At 36.4% G+C, this 23,535-nt stretch overlaps 1 protein-coding gene across 1 annotated transcript in view; it reads right to left on the bottom strand.

Moving 5' to 3' along the window:
* Positions 1–23,535, bottom strand: part of LOC143251613 (reversion-inducing cysteine-rich protein with Kazal motifs-like) — a 93,592-nt gene that overhangs the window by 60,765 nt on the left and 9,292 nt on the right. The window contains exon 3 of the mRNA XM_076502882.1: positions 9,330–9,413. Within this exon, the coding sequence (XP_076358997.1) occupies positions 9,330–9,413 (84 nt within the window). The remainder of the gene's footprint in view (positions 1–9,329; positions 9,414–23,535) is intronic.

The raw sequence follows: 23,535 nt of genomic DNA, 5'->3' as shown, positions 1-23,535 counted from the left end.
TCTAAGAACCAACGAGTGAAAGTAAAAGAAACTAGAGGGCGCTCAGTAAGGATCACACTTCTGCTACGTAGCATTGATCGTATTAATATTATTATTCATATAATGGCAATTTATCTATCAAAACTTAAGTCATTTATAGGGATAACAAACCTGTCTTTTTTACGACTTCATATATACCATTAAAAAATTAAAGATTTCCTCTCTTCAATAGTGCTTTTATTCTTTTCTAAAACTTTATTTCTAATATTTCAGACCCTTATAATTAAGGTTGGAGAAAGTTATGCATCAATCATTTATTATTTGTTTTATATGAATTCAACCTTGGTCATAATACTTCGCAAACATTTCGCAATATGAACCAAGCATGGAGCGAATGAACCACTTCCGAAAGTACAGTACAGCCTTGGCTCCAAAAATTTTGTAATGGAGATGTGAGTCTTGAAGGTAAGAAGTGCAGAGGACATCTTTCTTATGTTGAAAACGACCAACTGACAGCATTAGTAGAAAGAAACCCCCGTGAAACGGTTCAAGACATGACACAAGAACTTTGTATTGGCGTTTCCACAATTTCGAGATAACTGGAAAAGTGAATAAACTCGACAAGATGGTTCCATACAAACTCAGTGAAAATCAGAAAAAAATCGCCGTTTTGAACTGTTCTCTAAGTTGATTTTGTGCAACAGAAATGATCAATTTCTTGATTGAATTGTAACCCGCGACAAAAACTAGATCATTTACGATAACAGAAAGCGATCTGTACAATGGCTCAACCGTGACGAGACTCCTGAACACTTCCCAAAGTCAAAGTTGCACCAACAAAAGATATGGACACTCTATGGTGGTCTGTGGCCGGTATTATCCATTGCAGCTTGCTCAACCAGGACCAGGATATCACTGTGCAGGTTCACTGTCAAGAATTGGGAGAAATTCATATAAAGTTGCGTAAAAAAATGCCAACATTAGTCAATCGAAGAGGACCAATCTTACTTCGCGATAATAGTCGGCCGTACGTTGCTCAAATGACACTCCAAAAGCTCAACGAATTGGACCACGAAACATTGCCTCATCCTCCTTACCTCTCACCCACCGACTATGACTTTTTCAAATATTTGGACAGCTTTTCAACAAGAGAGCAGTAGCAGAGAATGGCTTTAAAGAATTTTTGAGTTCTAGGATTTCAGAGTTTTATCGTCATGGCATAAATAACCGTGTTTCCAGTTGGCAAAACTTGAAATTTTTCTCTACTCAAACCCGGCATGGTCAGGTGGTTAAAGCACTCGACTCGTAATCCGAGAGTCGCAGGTTCGAATCCTTGTCACATCAAACATGCTCGCCCTTTCAGCCGTGGGGCTTTATAATGTGCATAAAATCCCACTATTCGTTGATAAAAAAGTAGCCCGACAGTTGGCGGTGAGTGGTGATGATTTGCTGCCTTCTCTCTAGTTTTACATTGCTAAATTAGGGACGGCTAGCGCAGATAGTTCTCGTGTAGTTTTGCGCAAAATTCAAAACATTCAAACAATCCTCCCCTGATGACTCATCTGTAAATTTGAGGACTAAAAGTCATGTTTCAGTACCTGCAGAGGGCACAAAGCAAATAACTCTTTGCGTAGCTTCGCGCTTTATCACACACACAATGAAACTGTTTCTTGATATTTCGACGTAAAAAACAAACTATGCTTAAGTTTCGTCGTAGGTCTCGCTATCGAATAAAACTCGAACATGTATAATTTTTCTACTCTTCGAACTATCGTTTTAAGAGCTTAAGAATAACAAACGTACTGAGAATTTGAGAACTAAGCCTGAGCCTTCGCAACAGTTGTTTTAAGAAATAACTACATAGACGATACTAAATAAAGCGATATAAAGTATTTCTAATTAACTTGAGAAACCAACAGACAGGGATAGAAAAAAAAACACAGGAAAAAATAAAGGATAAATTTTGAGAAAGACGAATGCGTTCAGTCAAAGGTGAAAGCTCATCCGTCAGAAACGTTGAAATATGTGCGATCACGAGTGGCATTCGTTATAAGAGGTGGCTTGTTTCTTCCCAAGTCTTTCATTAAGAGAGAAGAAAAAAAAAAAGGAAAGGAGAAACATAAACCTAACCTTTCCCTTCGCCTCTTTCCAGGGTCGACGCCGATCGTATACTGTGATATTAGAGAAGGAAGCCTCTAATTCGAAACTCTACGAAAGCTGATTTACTTGGAAAAACAAGACCTTTGAATATTTATTTATTAAAGAAGGTGCTTGACCTAATCTACTAAAGGCGAAGAACCAGAGACCACTACATGAGCAACAGAAATTCTGTTTACGTTTCTTAACTATTTAATGACGTATTCTAGTCAAGAATTTACTATTCCATCTGGCTGGATGTTACAATAATAGTAAAAAACAGAAGCATTAGCATTGCAGTAAGGCCACTTTTATCAAAGAGCTACTGCATTTAGCTGCTTACATTTAAAGTTACACCTCGTCACTACAGGGGTGAAACAAAAGATAGTCCAAAACTAACTCTTTTCTTAAGATAACGGAGATTGGTAGCCCTCTAGAGGTTTTGTGCAATTCTGTTTTTAAGGTAACAGTGATTTTACGAATTTCTTATTACTGTGGCAAAGATTATTAACCCTCTAACGGTTTTCGCAAATTACTTCTTGAGATAATAAAAGTTATCATTCATTTAGCAGTTCTTTGCCTTTTTTTTTCTTAAAATGATAATAATTAGTAGCCCTCTAGCGGATATTTTACAAATATCTTAAAATGACAGGAACTAACAGCTTTCTGGGTCTGGCATGGCCAGGTAGGTTAAGGCGTTCGATTCGTAATCTGAGGGTCGCGGGTTCAAATCCTTGTCACACCATACATGCTCGCCCTTTCAGCCGTGGGTTTCTCACATCGAAAATATTTGACTTATTGTTGTAGGAACTATGAAAATTAAAGTAGGCATAGACACTGTTTTGTTTCCATGTCGTAGTTTTCTCTCCAGGGTTGAGCAAGTTTTCTGAAATTTTCGTTTCTTCCGCACTCTAGTTTTTTCGATTGTTCTATAGCTGCAAATATTTTAAGTCACGTCTAACAAGTGAAACGTTTGTAAGAAGGGAAATATCGTGGATAGTTTACAGAAAGAGATGATTGTCAGTGCGCTATAATTTCGTTGGTGTCAAAAGAAAGCGATTCTCTTCCACCTCTAGATACTTGTTGGTTCAGTAATTAGTGTCTACGTAATGTCGGTTCCTCCTATGAATCAACTGGATATAAAATAGTACAATGTTACCACAGGAACGAAACGTGTGTTTACGTGAATCAAAGATTTTGCTTTAGCAGAAATGAAATTAAACCTCCAGTTAAAACAGTACCAACGAGACATTTCTCGAAGCTTAGAAATACCATCAATGTCGATGTCTAACCTTTTTTTTCCTTTAATCTTTGTCGAAACTGCCTTTTACTACAAAAAAAAAAAACACAAAAAACGTGTATGTGTTTGTGTTTATTCTGAATTTAACTTAAACGCGTGCTTTCATGCTTTCAATACTGTTCTTCTGGAGAAACCTTCAGTATTGACTGACAAAACACATGTTGTCCCTACGTGATGGAACCTTAATGTCGCCTAACAAGAACTTGCTTGAAGAATCGAGATTGTGTTAAATAACCAAAAGATTTAATCCCCACAGTAAGTGACGTCACGTTCTCTACCCAGAAGTCTTATCACCTCTCGCCTTCTTCTACTCCATTGTTTATTTTTTTAAGGGAGGTTAGCTGATGCAACTGAAGGAGAGAAAATCACGAAATAGTGACAAAAAACAACAACACATAACACTGTCTCTCCGAATACAGATATGTTGTGAGGCAACTGTAGAAACGATTACCTTACAAATAGAGGAAGAACATGCAGGGAAAATGTATCCTGGTAACAGTGTATGTATGTGTTTTCTTCCCAAGTCTTTCATTAAGAGAGAAGAAAAAAGAAAAAGAAAGGGAGAAACATAAACCTTTCCTTTCCTTCGCCTCTTTCCAGGGTCGACGCCGATCGTATACTGTGATATTAGAGAAGGAAGCCTCTAATTCGAAACTCTACGAAAGCTGATTTACTTGGAAACAGTGTATGTATGTGTTTTCTTCCCAAGTCTTTCATTAAGTGAGAAGAAAAAAAAAGAAAGGGAGAAACATAAACATAACCTTTCCCTTCTCGAAGCTGAGCCTACCGAGGGAAATCGAACCATTGATTTTAGTGTTGTAACTCCGTAAACATACCGCTGTACTAGCGGGGGACGGTAACAGTGTACCTGTAGGGACAAAATGTAGGGAATATGTACTCTGGTAACAGTGTAATTGTAGGGACAATATTCTGGGAATATGTATCCTGGTAATAGTATAACTGTAGGGACAAAAGGTGGTAAATATGTATCCTGGTAACAGTGTAACTGTAGGGACAACATTCTGGGAATATGTACCCTGGTAACAGTGTAACTGTACGGACAAAATGCTGGGAATATGTACTCTGATAACTGTGGTTAGAGCGCATGGCTAATAATCTGAAGATTGCGAGTCCAAGTCACCGTCTCACCAAGCATGTTCACCCTTTCAGCAGTGGGGCATTATAATGTGACGGTCAATCCCAGTATTCAGTGGTAAAAGAGTAGTCCGTGAGTTGACGGTGGGTGGTGATGACTAGCTGATTTCCTTCTATCCTTTCACTGGCAAATTACGAATGGCTAGCGCAGTTAGCCCTCGTGTAGCTTTGCGAGAAATTCAAAAGCAAACAGGTAAATTCTCAGTGCTAAAATAGTCTAACTGATAAAAATTATGAAAACATCATTAAATATGCAAAACATACATTAGACCAGTAATAGACTATGCAACTCCTGCATGGATTAACGTAAGTGAAAAACAAATACAAACGAAACTCCAAACATTATAGAATACACTAATTACATAGGCATACACAGTACCTAAAACCACTTCATCAAAGTTCATGCACAAATACTCAAATACACAAACAATACCAGATAGACTTCTACATAGTACAATAAAATATTATGATAAAAATTGGCGAAAAAATGAGCTGTTATGCGAACTAGACAGATATTGCATACACGATGAAGAGAGACCTAAACACCTCTCCCCGTTAAATTTATACATTAGATCATTAAGATGAAATCATTTAAAATAATAATAATAATAAACTAAAAATAAAATAAAATATATATATAATAATAATAATTTAAAAAAACTAGTGCTAAAATAAAAAAGGCCACCTACGTTCTAGTCTTTTTTTTTTTTTAAACTCATCTTAGTTTATTACACTGACGTGGTTAACCTATAATGAATACGAAAGTCATCTTAGTTTATTACACTGACGTGGTTGACCTGTAATAAATACGAAACTCATCTTAGTTTATTACACTAACGTGGTTGGCCTGTAATAAATACGAAACTCATCTTAGTTTATTACACTGACGTGGTTGACCTGTAATGAATACGAAAGTCATCTTAGTATATTACACTGACGTGGTTAACCTGTAATGAATACGAAAGTCATCTTAGTTTATTACACTGACGTGGTTGACCTGTAATAAATACGAAAAAAGGTCACCTACGTTCTAGTCTTTTTTAAAAAAAATGAAAGAGCAATATACATGGACACTGCCCTGAAAAGGGCCTGAGTGAGAGTTATGCTTATCAATCTGGCCCACTATATTTACTTTAAATATATTAATAAGTCCACTCAAACAATGTAAAGGAAGGAGAAAGAGGTCTAGTGTATCTGACCCTCCTGGGTATACAAATTTATATACCCAAACACCTAGAGAGAGAGAGCTAAAATTATTCCCGATTCGAGCTGACGTACCTGTCTTACTAATAATCACTGGTTTTATTCTGTAAGAGTAATGTTTGGCCAAACATATTCTAACACTGTTCTTATTAAAATGAACTATTCTTTCGTCATGTTATTCAGAAGAGACGGTAGAAAGATTCGAAGAAAGTTATAAGCAATTATAATTATGAGGTAAACCATTTTAAGTTGTCCCTGACCTCTTCAACAATAGTAACGATGATCTAAATTTGATGATGTAATATTTGATGTTTGACTGCTGTTTGGACAACAGAGAAATTAATGTATGGTGAACCAACTTTTATAATTATCATAAAAACTACGTTAATAACTATAACAAATGGTATAAACTACATGTCTTCAAAGGCCTTAATTAAAATTTATCAACGTTTTTATGATTGGCTCGGTTAGGGGATAATGTATGGGTGATTATCTTACATAAACTACAGTTGATTAAACAATGATGTTTTCAAGCACGCTACATCAACTACTCAGTAAATTATCACAGCCCTCGTGGATCGTACACGTTTCGTTAAAATCAACGACAAACGAAACGTTTCTGAAAAATTAAGTACGAGTCTGAGAAACTGACCATTTAATTTTATGGATTTTTATTAAATTATCAAAATCCTAATTAATTTCCAAAAGTTGTTCATCTAATATTATTTAATATTTTCATTTATTGTTTCCACTTGTACACCGTGATAACTGCATTATCATTGCCATAATTAGCGGCAAGTGACATGTGGTAACTAAAATGATAGACTGGTCTTCATATATAGTTATTAGAATTTTAAACAGCTTCTGTGGCTAAATAATCCACAATAATAAATTATTAGAATACGTTTTGCATATTCTCTAGATTGCTATCTGGGCATAAGATTACTGTACGAGGAAAATAATTTTGACAACACCATATATTACAGAAGCTGTTCTTTCACAGGTAAAATTTGCAGTAATTCGACTGCCAAACAAGAACTGAAATATCTAAAGAATCTTTTTCGCAATTTTGTTAAGCTCTGTACAAGTTCAACGAACTTCTAGTGACGTCACAAAGAATTATATATTCTTTCGTGCAAACCGAACTGGATGTGTGTGTTTGATTTACTCTGTAGAATGCCTGGTTGTGAATTAGAAGGTCCGATGTCAGAGTCCCACAATATGTCACTGAATACGCTATGCAATGTCAGCTGTGATCGTGTTAACTAGGTGACACTGATTCTGTTATTCGGTTATGAGTGGGCATATAGATGGCGAGCACTTCTTAACGGTTGCTCTCTGGTTAGTGGTTGTAAATTAGTGACGGCTATGACTGAACCATGACTACTTAAGTCTTGCCTTGTACAGGGTGCCGTTCAAAGTGAAAACACCAAATATTATATTCAAACTGGAAGAATGAATTCATGGCTTTTAAATATAATCAGTATATTAGAAAACAAATGACAGATTAGTCGATACCGGAAACTTGTTCGAAGTTGAAACAGTGGAATGTGTAATCGTTTGGATATCAATAACAAGAAAAACGACAGCACGTATTTATATTATATAGATTTAAAATAGAAACATCATAATAGTATATGTGTTTTGTCAAAGATTGATAAAGAAACACCATAATAGTGCCTATTTTTGTCAAAGATTTAAAAAGATATACCATAATAGTCAGTGTTTCTTGTCAAGGTGGTTTAACAATCTGTGTCTAGTGCTAGCTTTTCAAAATTAAAAAAATATATATTTGTTGGCTTAACGGTAAACTTAGAGGGTTATAACCCTAACTTTAAGGGTTCGATTCCTTACGGAAGACAGCGCAGTTAGCTCATTGTGTAGCTTTGCGATTAACGACGAACCCTAAAAATAAATTACAAGTTGGTTTAAGTCCAGTGTTTTAACGAAAGTTAGCATTAATACTAGAGACTGGAAAGCCGGAAGCAGCCAAAATATGTATTAGCAAGTACTAATGAAGCAACAAACGGTAGAAGAAAAGGCCCACAGTCAAATTACAATAACAGTATTGTGAATATTAGTAATGACGTCGTGCATGACGAAAATGATGGTATGGGTTTTATCGATAACGATGTTTTGACCCTAAATGAAGAGGGTAATGATGACAAAGAAAGTTAATTCGTGATGAAATAGTGCAAATACGTATAACATACCAAAGGTAATTTCGTTTTCCTTGACGGGAAATTTACTAAGTTGAAAACCAGGTGAAAATTAATATGTTAATTATACTGATAAAGTAAACGGATAATTTCTTTCAGAATTTCAGTACTGAAGAAAATATGTTCTATTATATTACCCAGTGATGTAGAACAGTTATTGGGTAATATAGGAAAACAAATATCTAGTAACAAGTTAAAAATATATATAACTTAAGTATAACAAAAAGTTTCGCTGTATTCTATCCAGAGAGGGTTGTTATTAAGCTATTGAGTGCTTCACTTCAAATTGATATCGAAACACAATAGACCTGATGTTTTATCGTGATAAAGTGTCTTGTAACCATATTCTGCATAAGGCTGTTTACAATTACAGTGTCAGTTATTTAGGAATTCTAATACATAACTAATATTGGTTGATACATCAACTTTATGTCGCCATAGCTTCATATATACTAAATATATTGCTCTAAAAATGGTGTATGTGTTAAATCGCTATTATAAATACTTCATTTAGTATCAATTCCGTAATCGAATTCCAAGAACAATTTTTGGTGATTTTAACCCTAGTACAAAATGCTATACCATTTGCTCTTATAACAGATGTTAAGTTTAAACATTCCTCAAAGGATGGTTTTTTGTTTTGTTTTGTTTTTTATAGGTCAACTAAAGTGGTCTGATGATTTATAAGCAAAATTTAGTGACCACAGATAAAAGAAAAAATAAATTATGGTGAAGGATAAGTTTAATTTTACCTAGCTAGTCTCTCAAAAACAGATTTCAAAAAACTGTTTATTGTTTTATTTGCTTTGAATTTCTCGCAAAGCTGCTTGGGGATTATCTAGGCTAGCCATTCCTTATAATGACCACTCTATTATCAATGAATAATAGGACTAACCGTAACATTATAAAACCTTCAAGGTGGAAGAGGCAAGCATGTTTGAGGGCAAGATTCGAACCCACGATCTTCACACCAAGTTGTGCCAGACCAATTTGAAACCAAAACAATATTAATTGTTATCTGAGTTTTTAACCTTACTGTAGCTCGAATAATCACTTTCCAGATAAATAAATAGGATATCACTCGTGTTTTAATATTTGATTAATTCAAACAATCTCTTACAATATATACCACATCGGAGTAAAAGTGTTTGGCAATCTTATAATAACAGAAGTAATAAACCAATTTATGTCATATCTATATTGTAATATGCGCCTCCAAAGTTAGAGATGCGAAACTCTCTTTTTACAAAATAATACTAAGCAAAGGTTTGAGCGAAGATGAAAAGTTGATTACTGCTTAAATAGTATGTGTGAAAATACGAAAAAAATATTCTTACCAATAATTTTGAACAGAAATGGTTCAGACTAAGGAGATACTCTTGCCTTTTACCTTCGTCGACTGAAATGTCCACCAGCGACATCTGCAAACGAAAAACTCTTCTCAGTAAATAACGTTCAATTAATAAAGTGTCATAAAAATGTAAGGGCTTATTATAAATGGCCTGTGCTTTGGATCGAAGTGAAAATACAAGTACTATACTCCGAATGAAAGAAATAGCAAATATACATCCAAGTATTTAGGGACTTTCTTTTGTCATCATTACGAAACGTATAAGCAAACGACCCTGAAGGAGAAAAATTTGAGCTGTATTCAGAAGTGAATACAGCTTCTCTCTTGTGTTACACTGCTCAATTAGGGATGGCTAGCACAGATAGCCCTCGTGTAGGTTTGCGCGAAATTCAAAAACAAACCAACAACTCATGAAGTTTTGTCAACTACATTTGTTTAAACTTTTTCATTAGTAATGAATTAAATAATTTCAGCACATTGAAAAGTCAGCCATGTTTAGTGTTTCAGAATTTCCACACAAGACTAAATTGAGTCATCATTGTATAACCATCTACAATTTTGAAGTGTTTGGTTGTTTGTTGTTAAGCGCAAAGCTAGACGACGGGCTATCTGTGCTGTGCCCACCGTGAGTATCGAAACTCGGTTTTTAGCGTTATAAGCCTCCAAACGTGTTATTAAGTGAAGTAATTTTGAAGTGACAAACTATATACAGTTAATACAACTTTTATTCTTTTCTTATCTGACCGAATAAAGGCATTTGACTGTCACCCTTATGACACACAACCTCAATGTATGTGTTTGCGCTATGTATCACCAGTGTTCATATTTCAGACACGTAAACTATTTAGGCAGACCTGGTCTCAGTTATTTACAGTTCTCAATACAAGTAAGTAATTACTGTTCATATATCTGTGATTAAACCTTAAGATGAAACTGACCTTTCTGTAGCCCCCCAATGGCTTGGCGGTATGTCTGCGGACATACAACGCTAAAAACCGGGTTTCAGTACCCGTGGTGGGCAGAGCACAGATAGTCCATTGTGTAGCTTTGTGCTTAATTCAAAACAACAACACCACTAACAACAACCTTTCTGTAAGAGTGACTCGTATCTCTTACTCTCACAGAACACAGGGTAAATTATTACCATCAATTTATATATGTTGTAGAATAGGAAAGCGCCACATGGTAAATAGATAATAAACATCACTTCGCATGAGATGTACAGTAATAAAGCGAATATAATATTTAACTATACAGTATTTAACTATACAATATTTAACTATACAGTATTTAACTACACAATATTTAACTATAGAGTATTTAACTATACAATATTTAACTATAGAGTATTTAACTATACAATATTTAACTATACAGTATTTAACTATACAATATTTAACTATACAGTATTTAACTATACAACATATAACTATAAAATATTTAACTATACAGTATTTAACTGTACAATATTTAACTATACAGTATTTAACTATACAATATTTAACTATAGAGTATTTAACTATACAATATTTAACTATAGAGTATTTAACTATACAATATTTAACTATAGAGTATTTAACTATACAATATTTAACTATAGAGTATTTAACTATACAATATTTAACTATACAGTATTTAACTATACAATATTTAACTATACAGTATTTAACTATACAATATTTAACTGTACAGTATTTAACTATACAACATTTAACTATAAAATATTTAACTATATAGTATTTAACTGTACAATATTTAAGTATACAATATTTAACTATACAGTATTTAACTATACAATATTTAACGTAGAGAATTTTAATAAGGGAATTAAAAAGGTTTCACACGCGCTCGGTAGGGTCAGAAGGTTAAAGGTGAGGGGATCGAGTCCCCGTCACACCAAGCATACTCTCCTTTTCTCCTGTGAGAGTGTTATAATGTTACGGTCAAAGAGTAACCGAAGAGTTGGCGGTGGGTGGTGATGACTAACTGCCTTCTCTCTTGTGTTACACTGCTCAATTAGGGATGGCTAGCACAGATAGCCCTCGTGTAGGTTTGCGCGAAATTCAAAAACAAACCAAAAATCAAGCTCCTAATAAACACACACATATATATGTCAATTACATTATCATAAAACAAACAAATGAAGCAACTACGACAAGCGCGAAGAATGAATTAACAGTTAGAATAATGTGAAAAGTTGTTTTTTTATTATACCAAAAGCCTGAATGACGTAATGCACGTGGCAAGGTAGGTAGACAAGTTAAAATATTCTACTACAGGAACGTAACTCGATTAATATGTAAACCAATACGTCGATCGTAGTAAAACAAAATGCACAAAACGTGCCTAAGGACATGGTTGCAAACCTGGAATCGTTTGTTTTTTGTTGTTGCTTTTTTCTTCCTTTCCAAAGTTCCGGCTAAACAACTCAGCCAGAAAAAAAGTTTAAAACAAAGCCATCAAGAATGGTAAGCCATAACACATTAGTTTTTAAGCTCCTGAAGAAATATTGAACTAATCTACACGTCTGCTACTACCTCGTTTCTCTAGTCTCAGGATTTCGTCTATAGGCAGACATTTATTTTATGTTAAAAATTCTATTTCATTTTAAATAACAGAATTGCATCAAAGGTGGAAAGTCAGAGAAACCTGGTGAAAGAATTGAGCACTTCCATGTGTACGCGATTCTAAACTTTTCTCAGAGCCTCGCATGGCCTGGTGGCCAAGTCGCTCGACACGCATTCTGCGGATCGCTGGCTCGAACCAGTCACCGAACATGCTCACCCTTTAAGTTGTGGGCTTATTATAATGTGACGGTCAATCCCACTATTCGTTGGTAAAAGAGTAGTCCAACAGTTGGCGGTGGGTAGCGATGACTAGCTGCCTTCCATCTAGTCTTACACTGCTAAATTGGGGACGGCTAGCACAAATATCCTTTTTTGCGCATAAATAAAAAACAAACGAACAGTGTCTTTCAGTCCAACATTTAAGAAATTTAAATTATATTCATTAGACTTATTGTATTAGTTTTTGAGTGACCAATATCATTCAAATTACTTTAAGCTGAGAGAAAAAAAAAACACAGAAAAGTCAAGGTAATAAAGTGCTGGGTATTTAGTGTTTTCAACCTAAGTATGAACTTACTGATATTAGGGCTAAGCAACCAGGCCATACGCCCCAATATTCATAGCATGGCATGGTTACTCTCAACATAGAATAGCTAAAAGATAACCAGTCAACAGCGCCTGCAGCCTACAAAGATGTTCCTAACCGTACAGTGGAACTAACTGTTATGATAATCATGCCATCACGGCCGAAAGGGTTGAGAGTGCCCAGTGGCATATCATGGTTCAAAGCTTGGATCTTACGATGCGCAGCCAAGGATTATAACTGCTTGGCCTATTACTTACCAGTAAGTAATACAATGACTTACACATTTCAAAACAATACACAATAATCTAGGGTCAAATAGAAACAAGGTTTTGTTTCTATCAAGTATATTTAATGACGACAGGCTACATATACAGGATTGAAAAATAATTAGCGTGACAAAAATGATTTTAAAGCGTTTTATTTCAAATTGTGATTATCTAGTAATAGATTTATCGTTGTGGTAACATATTCATAACTATTTCAACAAAAACATATGCAAATTGATTTCACACTTAGTCTATTCACAGGGAAGCGCATACAGCGTCACCTTTTGTTTATTTTGTTTATATTCCACAGAGGAAGGCAGGATAAAAAGAATCCTAATGAGCATCTTAAGTATATCAAAGATTTTACTTTTTTTCTTTCAATTAAAAGCATGGTGTATTTCAAATAAGACGTTATATCATAATTACCTTTAATCCATTGTATTAATTCATTGCAATAAAACTATCAATCTAGTTTTACTTGGATGTGATAGAACACATTATTAACCAACTACGTAGTTGTTTGTTTTTTGTTTTTGAATTTCGCACAAAGCTACTCGAGGGCTATCTGCGCTAGCCGTCCCTAATGTAGTAGTGTAAGACTAGAGGGAAGGCAGCTAGTCATCACAACCCACCGCCAACTCTTGGGCTACTCTTTTACCAACGAATAGTGGGATTGACCATCACATTATAACACCCCCACGGCTGAAAGGGCGAGCATGTTTGGCGCGACGGGGATGCGAACCCGCGACCCTCAGATTGCGAGTCGCACGCCTTAACACGCTTGGCCACGCCTGGCACACACATTAGTAATTAGTTCGTTTTGTTTAACTGTTTTGCGTGTGCGCTTGACAGCCTGTATAATATACAACAACTAACTATTGTTGCAAGTACTAGTCAATAATGTCGTAAATCAGGGACGTGATAACAGATTTTGGAGCCATTCTGAAACACCTATAAGTATTCTGTGTCTTGCATGGCCAAATGGTTAGTGATCTCGACTCTAATTTGCAGGTCGCGGATTTGAATCTCGATCCCACCAAACAGCTATGGAGGTTTTGTATATGATGGCCAATTCCACTATTCGTTGTTAAAAGAGTAACCGGCCTAGCGCGTTAAGGCGTGCGCTTCGTAATCTGAGGGTCGCGGGTTCGCGCCCGAGTCGCGCCAAACATGCTCGCCCTCCCAGCCGTGGGGGCGTTATAATGTGACGGTCAATCCCACTTTTCGTTGGTAAAAGAGTATCCCAAGAGTTGGCGGTGGGTGGTGATGACTAGCTGCCTTCCCTCTAGTCTTACGCTGCTAAATTAGGGACGGCTAGCACAGATAGCCCTCGAGTAGCTTTGTGCGAAATTCCAAAACAAACAAACAAAAGAGTAACCAAAGAGTTGGCTGTGGATGTTGATGACTAGCTGTCTTCTCTCTAGCCTTTCATTGTTAAATTATGGATGAATAACACAGATAACCCGCGTCTAGTCTTGTACAATATTTAAAATCAAACCAAACACGCGTTCTGTTGTTGGAGAACTTTATAAATAAACACGCACGGGACAGGTGCGTGATTGAATGAAAAAAACAATAAAGACAATGAAAAAAAATTATCCCAGTGAATAAACCCAAGTCGAGAAATAACTTTTTGTGGAAAAATTAAACAATTATTAAATCAGTTAATAATTATTTATATTTATACTTATTTACAAAATGAGTGAAATATTAAAATAATAAAAGTCTTGTGCAATAAAAATGGAAAAGAGGAAAGAATGAAAAACGAGACGAAAACGGCGCACTTCAGTAGTAAATATTTATTTGAAGTAATCAGCAGAAGCAGTAATCTAGAACAGATTGAAAGAAAATGGAAACAAATACAGACAAACTATCAGCAAATGATTTCTGCTTGAACTCGACGAAATTTATCTTCTGTGGGGGGAAAAGTGAATCAAGGAAATTCATGTTTTTTAAGTGAAAATAGAGTCATAAACAAACGAGACTCCGTGTTTTTAGTTGTGAAAAAGAAAATCCAAAGAGTGTTACTTCCAATTAACACAACAGCATCGTTAACCATTAAAGCACAAACGTGACGTGTTATCACACAATGTCATTAATAATAAGTCTCACAGAGTTATAACACGAGCAAATATACTGCGAAGACGACGTTTCTACTCGTTGTTTTATTGGTCATTCGGTTTTTTGTTTTATTTATTTTTTTGTAAATAATGTTGAAAATTACCCATTTTAGACCAATCATAATTAATGAATAATAGCTGCATACCAAAACGTACACACGCTTTCTGATATTAATAAATGTTTATAACAAATTGAACAGGACGCAACCTGCTCTCTGATTTAAACCAGTTGTTCTAGGTTCCTGTGTAGTATACTTTCCTTAGTTTGTTTGTTTTGTTTTTGAATTTCGCGCAAAGCTACACGAGGGCTATCTGCGCTAGACGTCCTTAATTTAGCAGTGTAAAACGAGAGGGAAGGCAGTTAGTCATCACCACCCATTGCCAAGTCTTGGGCCACTCTTTTACCAACGAATAGTGGGATAGACCCATGGCTGAAAGGGCGAACATATTTGGTGTAACATGGATTGAAACTCGCGATTCTCGGATTACGAGTCGAGTTCCTTAACCACATCGCCAAGCCGGGCCTACTTTCCCTACATAATAATAACTTGATATATTCAAAACTGATAGATGCATAACCACAAGTCTACAATCAATGATATCTTCACTCATAAATAAAGGATTTCCATGACTACAAAATATTGTTCATTTCATTGTTGTTGTTGTTTTTTGCTAAGCGCAAAGCTACGCATAGAGATGTCTGTGATGTGCCTACTACGTGTATGAAACCTGTTTTTTAATGCATTAAGCCTACTGACTTAACATAGATGACAAAACGTTTAATGTGATATATCGCACGCACATTGCTTTGGGTCACGAGATGCCCCAATTAAACTGGTATCATCCCAATTGTTTTGCCCTATTATTATTTTTTGTTCCCACCAGAAACAGCAAAATTATTAAACTGTACAATTTCCCTGTCTGTTTAATATGTAGGGTTTGTCATCATAGATGGTACCTCTAAACATTATTTGGAGAATCACTTGATAAAAAAAGATCACACAGTACACAATTTAGTTCCATTCTGCTACATTTTCTAAGCCTAACATGTAAATGACCAGCCGCAGGAATTGAGATTTGAATATCTGCTCAACCATAATACAGAAAACAAAGAAGCAGTTTTTCAACGCAATATAATACATTTTGTATCATTTCGACTATATAAGTTTTAACACATTCAGTACCTAAGCTTTTGAAACGCAATACTACAAGTTTAAAATTATTTAGCAAATGGTAAAAACTGTGTTATTGTTATTCAAACTGTTTCAGTGTCAATCCGTGATAAAAACAAATCCCAGGTTTCATCTCAAAGATGTGGTAACCCTGACATTGTTTCTTTTAAACACGTCTGGCCTATATCAAGTTATTTTTCCTCTACCCAATAAAAAGTTATAACAATAAAACCGGGTTTCGACACAGCACAGATAGCCCATTGTGTAGCTTTGCGCTAAACAACCAACAGACAATTTATACAGGAATACTTCTCACGAGGGTTCGTTATGTCTGATCCATCCAATAATACAATTCACGAGGTGGGTACACGTTTCATTATGTTTCACTATCCAATAATAAACTTTGTAAGATTCACGTGTGAAATTAAATAATATGATTCTTTCTTATTGGCGTAAGTTGCGTAACATATTCCCCACATCCACTATCAAACTGTTCTCGCTGTTTACAACAATACCGACTCCCTGCTAGCATTTCTATTGAAAACAATATCGGTTTTCAATGCACCTGCGTGGCTAAATAATTTAATTTTCTTTACATTAAGGTCAATTTTCCGCAACACCACTATATGACGTTATAAACTTTGATGTGACACGTGTTTTCCACGTGTACTAAACGTCGTAATATTGAGAACAGTAACTTGCTTATATCTCCCACCCTTTTTTATTTTTGATATATACTTTACTAAACACGTTCTTCTGCCCGGTTTATAAAATGAGGAACTTTCAACGTGGATCGATAATCAAAGTATATTCCATTATATCGACAAGTTGGCACTGAGGAGTCCAGTCGCCTTCAGGAAGGGATATGTAACACCTACACACAGATGAAATACAGCTGAAACATAGATCAAATGAAGTAAAACATCACGTCCATAGTCATACAAAGTATGGCGCCAGACCAAGTGTCGCATGATTAGAAATAGAAAATACATCAAACAGTGAAGCATCAATACGAAATACGCACAGCACTAAAACCTTGCAAGATTAGAAATATTATTTGGTTGTTTGTTTTAGCGCATAGATGTTCAGTGGACTATTTGCTCTCTCTCTTTACCGTCGGTAATCGGACTCCGAGTTTTAACATAACTTATCGCGGTCGCACTGGAAGGCAACTACATGTACAAAATACACCTAACGATAAACTTCACGTGATTGCAAGGTTGAAGTTTGACTGTGTGGGTATTTGGGTATTGATGTTGTTAAATACCCAGGAGGGTCAGGTACATTTGACCTCTTCCTCCCTCCCGAACGATTATAGCGTCTGTCTTTAGGGTTTTTTTTTTGGTTTTTTTTTAAAGCTTTGGGCCAGAGTAAAAGTATAACATCATACTCAGGTCCATTTCAGGGCTCAGTCCATGCATGGACGAACAAGGAGTTTTTTTTTTTTTTTTCTCCATTTAATTTTTTTTTTTTTTTTTGTATTTTCATATATATATATATTTTTTTTGTATTTTTTTTCCTTTTTCTCGATTGAGAGAATGCTACTACTACTTGTAGTAACACAAACACACAGAAAAGAAAGTAATAATAATTATTATTATTCAATACTTGAATAATAATTCAAAAAAGAGAAGAAAATAAAAATAATAATAATGATTAAAAAAAGAAAATAATAATTATAAAAATAAAAAAGAAACAAGGACTAAGTGTCTAGTGCATTGTGGCCAGCTTGTGTTACATTTCTTAAATATATGTTAAAGGGGAGAGGTATTTAGTACCATTTACATCATGTACGTGATATCTGTCGAGATCACACATTAAGTCATTTTGTGCCAATTCTTATTGAAATATTTTAGAGAATTATGCAAGAGTCTTTCAGCTATTGTATCTATGTTTGCATACTTGTGCATGAATGTGGTTGAGGTGCTACGTGGTACTTTGTATGCTGAAGTTAGTACAGAATTTTGTATACGTTGAAGTTTCTGTACATGTGTGGGTGCTATGTTAATCCAGGCAGGTGATGCATATTCTATTGTTGGTCTAATGTACGTTTTGTAGATTTTAAGTATGTTGTCTGGTGATGTTCCTTGGATTTTACCTGAAAGACTTCTTGCATAGTTTGCTCTTTTCCAGATTCGTGTCAGTACATTTTAATATGTGGTAGCCACGTTAATTTTGAGTCATAGGTTAGACCTAGAAATTTAGCAGAAGTAGCAGTCAGTAAAAGTGATCCATTCATATAGAGTTTTGGTGGATCTTTTTTCAGCTTATTCAGTCTGCTGAATACTATGACTTGGGTTTTTGGAATATTAATTTTGATTCTGTATTTCTGGCAGTATTCTTCGATGTTATTTAGGACTGGTTGTAGGTTCGTTGCTGCTATTGACGGAGTGGGGCACTTTTCCAGACTGCTACATCGTCAGCGAACTGTGATGCATAACCTAAATTTAGGTCCGACAGAGGCATATTACTCACGTACATGATAAATAATATAGGGCTAACAACCCCTCCCTGCGGGACTCCTGCTTCGGGTGAAAAGGACCCTGAGTGGGCCCCATTTACATTTACTTTACACATTCTGTTATCCAGGAAGTTGGACAGCCAGCGAATAGTTTCCTGGGGTAATGCCATTTCAAGCAATCTATGTCTTAAGCCGTTATGCCACACTGTGTCAAATGCTTTCTCAATGTCGAGAAAGCAAGCTACAGTGCATTCTTTTTTTGAAGCTGTCGGTAATTGATTCTGTAAGTCGAATCAGGTGGTCTGTAGTTTGGCGGTTTTTCGAAATCCGTTTTGAATTTCTGGTAATTTTGAATTTTCTTCTAAGTAAACTGACAGACGATTACTAATTATCCTCTCTAATACTTTGCCAATACAACTGGTTAAGCTAATCGGGCGGTAGTTGTTTGGTTTATTCGCTGACTTTCCTTCTTTCTGGAACATTAATACTATTGCTTCCTTCCAAGAAACGGGGATATATCCAGCTGATAGTGAGAGATTAAATAGCGCTGTTAGGTGTTCATATAATCTCTGAGTGCCTTGTTTTAGGAGGATAGCTTGAATACCATCTTCTCCAGGAGCTTTGTTTTTTTGTGTTTTTAATAGCAGTTACTACTTCTGTAACAGTGATATGTTTTACCAGTTGATGAGTGCTCCAGTCTTTTGTTTTTTCTTGGTGTGTAATATTGTTGACTGGAAATTTAGGTGTAAAAATGCTTCTGTTTTGGTCAATAAAGTTTGTGACTGTATTATAAAAGTATCTGTTCATGTCTGGTTCATGATGTGTTTTGAACGTGTTTTCTAGGTGTTTTTTAAATATCTCGGCTTTTTCTGTGTTAGTGTATGCTGTTTCTCCATCCAGTTCCAGTGGTGGATATACTGTGTTTGTTGTTCCTGTGTTTGTAAATCTTTTCAAATGGCAAGGTTGAAATATTGTATGTTTGTTTGTTTTTGAATTTCGCGCAAAGCAACACGAGGACTATCTGAGTTAGCCGTCCCTAATTTAGCAGTGTAAGACTAGAGGGAAGGCAGCTAGTCATCACCAACCCCCCGCTAACTCTTTTCCCAACGAATAGTGGGATTGATCATAATATTATAATGCTCCCACGGCTGAAAGGGTGAGCATGTTTGGTGTCACGGAAAGTATGAAATATAACCACAAACTTCACGTGTCTAAACATACGAGATCCACTCAGCAATGAAACCTCAACTGACTAAAAATATGGTTTTCCAACTGTCCGCGTGTTTGAGCAGCAGTTCTCGCATTTTCAGATGCTGAAATTAAGGTTCGATACCCACAGTTGGTAGAGCACAAACAAAACACTATGTAGTTTTTGTTCTTAATAACTAACCAAGACTAAAATTCCAAATTGCATCTAAGAATAACAGTTCCTGTGATTATAAAAATAGAATACATTCAAAACTTTAATATTAGAGAAAAAAGGAAGTTTAAGCAACAACTATGAAGAGTAATTTGAATGAGGCACCGGCATGGCCTCGTGGTTAAGGAACTCAACTCGTAACCTAAGGGTCGCGGGTTTGAATCTCCGTCGCACCAAACATGCTCGCCCTTTTAGCCGTAGGGACGTTATAATGTGACGGTCAATCCCACTATTCGTTGGTAAAATAGTAGCCCAAGAGTTGGCGGTGAGTGGTGATGACTAGCTGTCTTCCCTCTAGCCTTACCTGCTAAATTAAGGACGGTTAGCGCAGATAGCCCTCGTGTATTTTTGCGCGAAATTCAAAACAAACCAAACCAAAAATTTGAACGATAAGATGGCCGTGAGTGACAAACAACGAACTTTGTATTAGACGACCTATCTTTTCATAAACGGCATGTTTCAAACAGCAGTGCGAACTAGTGTAAAATAAATAATCGCTACCATCAAAATGTAGTTTAGGATGTTCTTTCGCAAATCATGTATCGTGGGCGTAAGATAAGGAACAGTACGAGTAGGGAACTTGGGACTGTTTAAGCCATATGCACGCAAAACACCTCTTCACAAATAAGCTGTCACACGCGACAGTAGGTGTTCATCACGCCCATCCGCATGTCAAGGAGCAGAAAAGGAGGAAGAAATTTGTTTTCCCCCACTTAGAACTTCAGAACTTGAGTAATGACAGTGATGGAAGCTGGGGTTATAACAATGAAAAAGGACAGTTATAACGAGTTCATTTGACAAAATAATAACAACACTCTAAGAATGCTATTCCGGTCTTTTTGTTTAACTGGATACGTTAAGTGTGTTTGTCACGACGACTTTCTAAACTGAAAAAAAAATTAAAATTAGCTAATCGTGTTAGTCAAGTCTGTTCGTTAAACTTACTGTAACAAGGTGCGGTAACCAGTAGTGATGCCATTTCATGTCACCATGGTTACGGCTGGTAGGTTCACAGAAACCTCGGTGAACACAGCATGCTAATAATGCTGCTCTGACTAAGTCTTCGGCCTGGGATGCTTAGGTGGGTTAAGGCGTTCAACTCCTCATCTGAGGGTCACGGGTTCGAATACCGGTCGCACCAAACATGCTCGCCCTTTCAGCTGTGGCAGCACGGGCAGCCTTTTATGTACCTTTAGGCTTAACAACAAGCAACAGTTTGTACAGCCAAACGTAAGAGCATCAAGACCCCTGGATCCAATACGAAAAGTATAAATTTGTTTTTAAAATTCATACACTTATTTTTTAAGCTTTTTCATTCCCACCATCTTAGAAACCTTTGTAGCTTCCACTACAACTTATTATAAGAGTGTAATTTAGGGGTGCTATTGCACCCACAACCTCACTCACTCCCATGCGCACGATAGTTTCTATAATTAAATACTTATTACAAAAATTAGGTATCACGAACAACACTCGTGATTGCCTGTGTTAATGAGTGAATTTTTAAGACCAATATTCTAAAACAGGACAACAAAAACTGTACAAACTTTTGCATCGATCCGGCATGGCCAGATGGTTAGGGAGCTCCACTCGTAATCTAAGAATCGCCGTTCGAATTCCCATCACACTAAACAATGCTCGTCCTCTCAGCCGTGAGGACGTTATAATGTGACGGTCAATCCCATTATTCGTTGGAAGAAGAGCATCCCATGAGTTGACGGGGGTGGTAATGACTAGCTGCCTTCCTTCTAATTTTACACTGCTAAATTAGGGATGGCTATTGCAGATAGCCCTCGTGAAGGCTTGCATGAAATTCAAAAAGAAACAAAAAAAAGCTCCTAATAAACACACACATATATAAATACAGTGGTACCTCGGTTCTCGAACGATTCCCTTCTCGAACAATTCGGTTTTCGAACATATTGTTTGAGAAAAAAAAAATGTCTCCGTTGTCGAACGTAAACTCGGTTCCCGAACCAAGCTGTCGTGGCCCGAACTCCCGAAATAACCCGACTGATGACCCGAACGACCCTTCGACCATTTTCGGCCCACGCCAAGCTTACCCAAAACATTTTACCCACACCTGTCGCTCAGTCCGCACACCCGCTAAAATCTGCTTTGAACGTTCTCGTTTTTCTTTTTGTTGTTTTTCTAAATATTCTGATTAAATAAGACACCATAGGGTAAAAGAAGGATAATGAAAGCAGCAAACCATAGTTTTTCTAAATATTCTGATTAAATAAGCCACCATGGAGTAAATGAAGGATAATGAAAGCAGCAAAACAAAAAGAAAAGTTGTTAGAGCCATAATAGAGGTGAAAAAAGATCTCACAGCGAAGTATGAGAGTAGTGTTTTCGCGTGTCTGACCTTGGTACACAATTTGGTATTGCGAAGTCTACAGTCTGCACCATACTGAAAAATAAAGAGGTCAGCAAAGGAGCCGATGTTGCAAAAGGAGTGACAGTGCTTACGAAACAAAGATCACAAACAATGGAAGAGGTAGAAAAACTATTGTTGATTTGGGTAAACGAAAAACAGTTAGCTGGTGATAACATTTCTAAGACCATCATTTGTGAGAAAGCAAAGCAGTTGCATGCTGACCTCCTGAAAAACACCCCTGGAACGAGTGCTGATAAAAGTAATGCCTTTAAGGCTAATAGGGGGTGGTTTGAAAAATTTATGAAGAGAAGTGGCATACATAGTGTGGTGAGACATGGGGAGGGTGCCAGTTCTAACAAAGACGCTGCTGATAAATTTGTTAGGGAATTTAAGGACTATGTAGAAGCTGAGGGTTTTATTCCCCAACAAGTGTTCAACTGTGATGAGACAGACCTCTTTTGGAAGAAAATGCCAAAGAGGACCTATATCACCAAAGAGGAAAAGTCACTGTTAGGACACAAGCCAATGAAGGACAGGCTAACTCTATTGTTATGTAGTAATGCAAGTGGGGATTTAAAACTTAAATCTTTACTTGTGTACCATTCTGAGAACCAGGGTTTTTAAGAAAAATAATGTCATGAAAAGTAAACTAAATGTCATGTGGAGGGCTAATAGTAAAGCATGGATAACCAGGCATTTTGTTATGGAGTGGGTCCATGAAGTGTTTGCCCCAAGTGTAAAGAATTACCTCACAGAAAAACAGTTGCCACTCAAGGCCCTTCTTGTGATGGATGATGCAGCTGCTCATCCACCAGGCTTGGAGGACGGGTTGGTGGAGGAGTACAGTTTCATTACGGTGAAGCTTTTACCCCCTAACACGAATCCTCTCATTCAGCCCGTGGACCAGCAGGTCATATCGAAATTTAAGAAAGTCTACACCAAAGCACTGTTTCAAAGGTGCTTTGTAGTGACTTCTGACACAGAGTTAACTCTCAGAGAGTTATGGAAAAATCACTTTAATATCCTCCATTGCTTGAGGATCATAGACATAGCCTGGAGGTAAGTGTCTTTGAGGATCATGAACTCAGCCTAGAAGAAATTGTGGCCAGATTGAGTACCAGATAGAGACTTTGAAGGCTTTGAGGCTGAGCCTGTTGTGGAGGATATTGTCTCACTAGGCAAGTGTATGGGCTTGAATGTGAGTGGTGATGATGTGGAGG

The sequence above is a fragment of the Tachypleus tridentatus genome, chromosome 6 (assembly GCF_004210375.1).
Source record: "Tachypleus tridentatus isolate NWPU-2018 chromosome 6, ASM421037v1, whole genome shotgun sequence".
NCBI lineage: Eukaryota > Metazoa > Arthropoda > Merostomata > Xiphosura > Limulidae > Tachypleus > Tachypleus tridentatus.
Note: the sequence above shows the minus strand (reverse complement) of the source record. Positions and strands in the feature narration are given on the sequence as shown.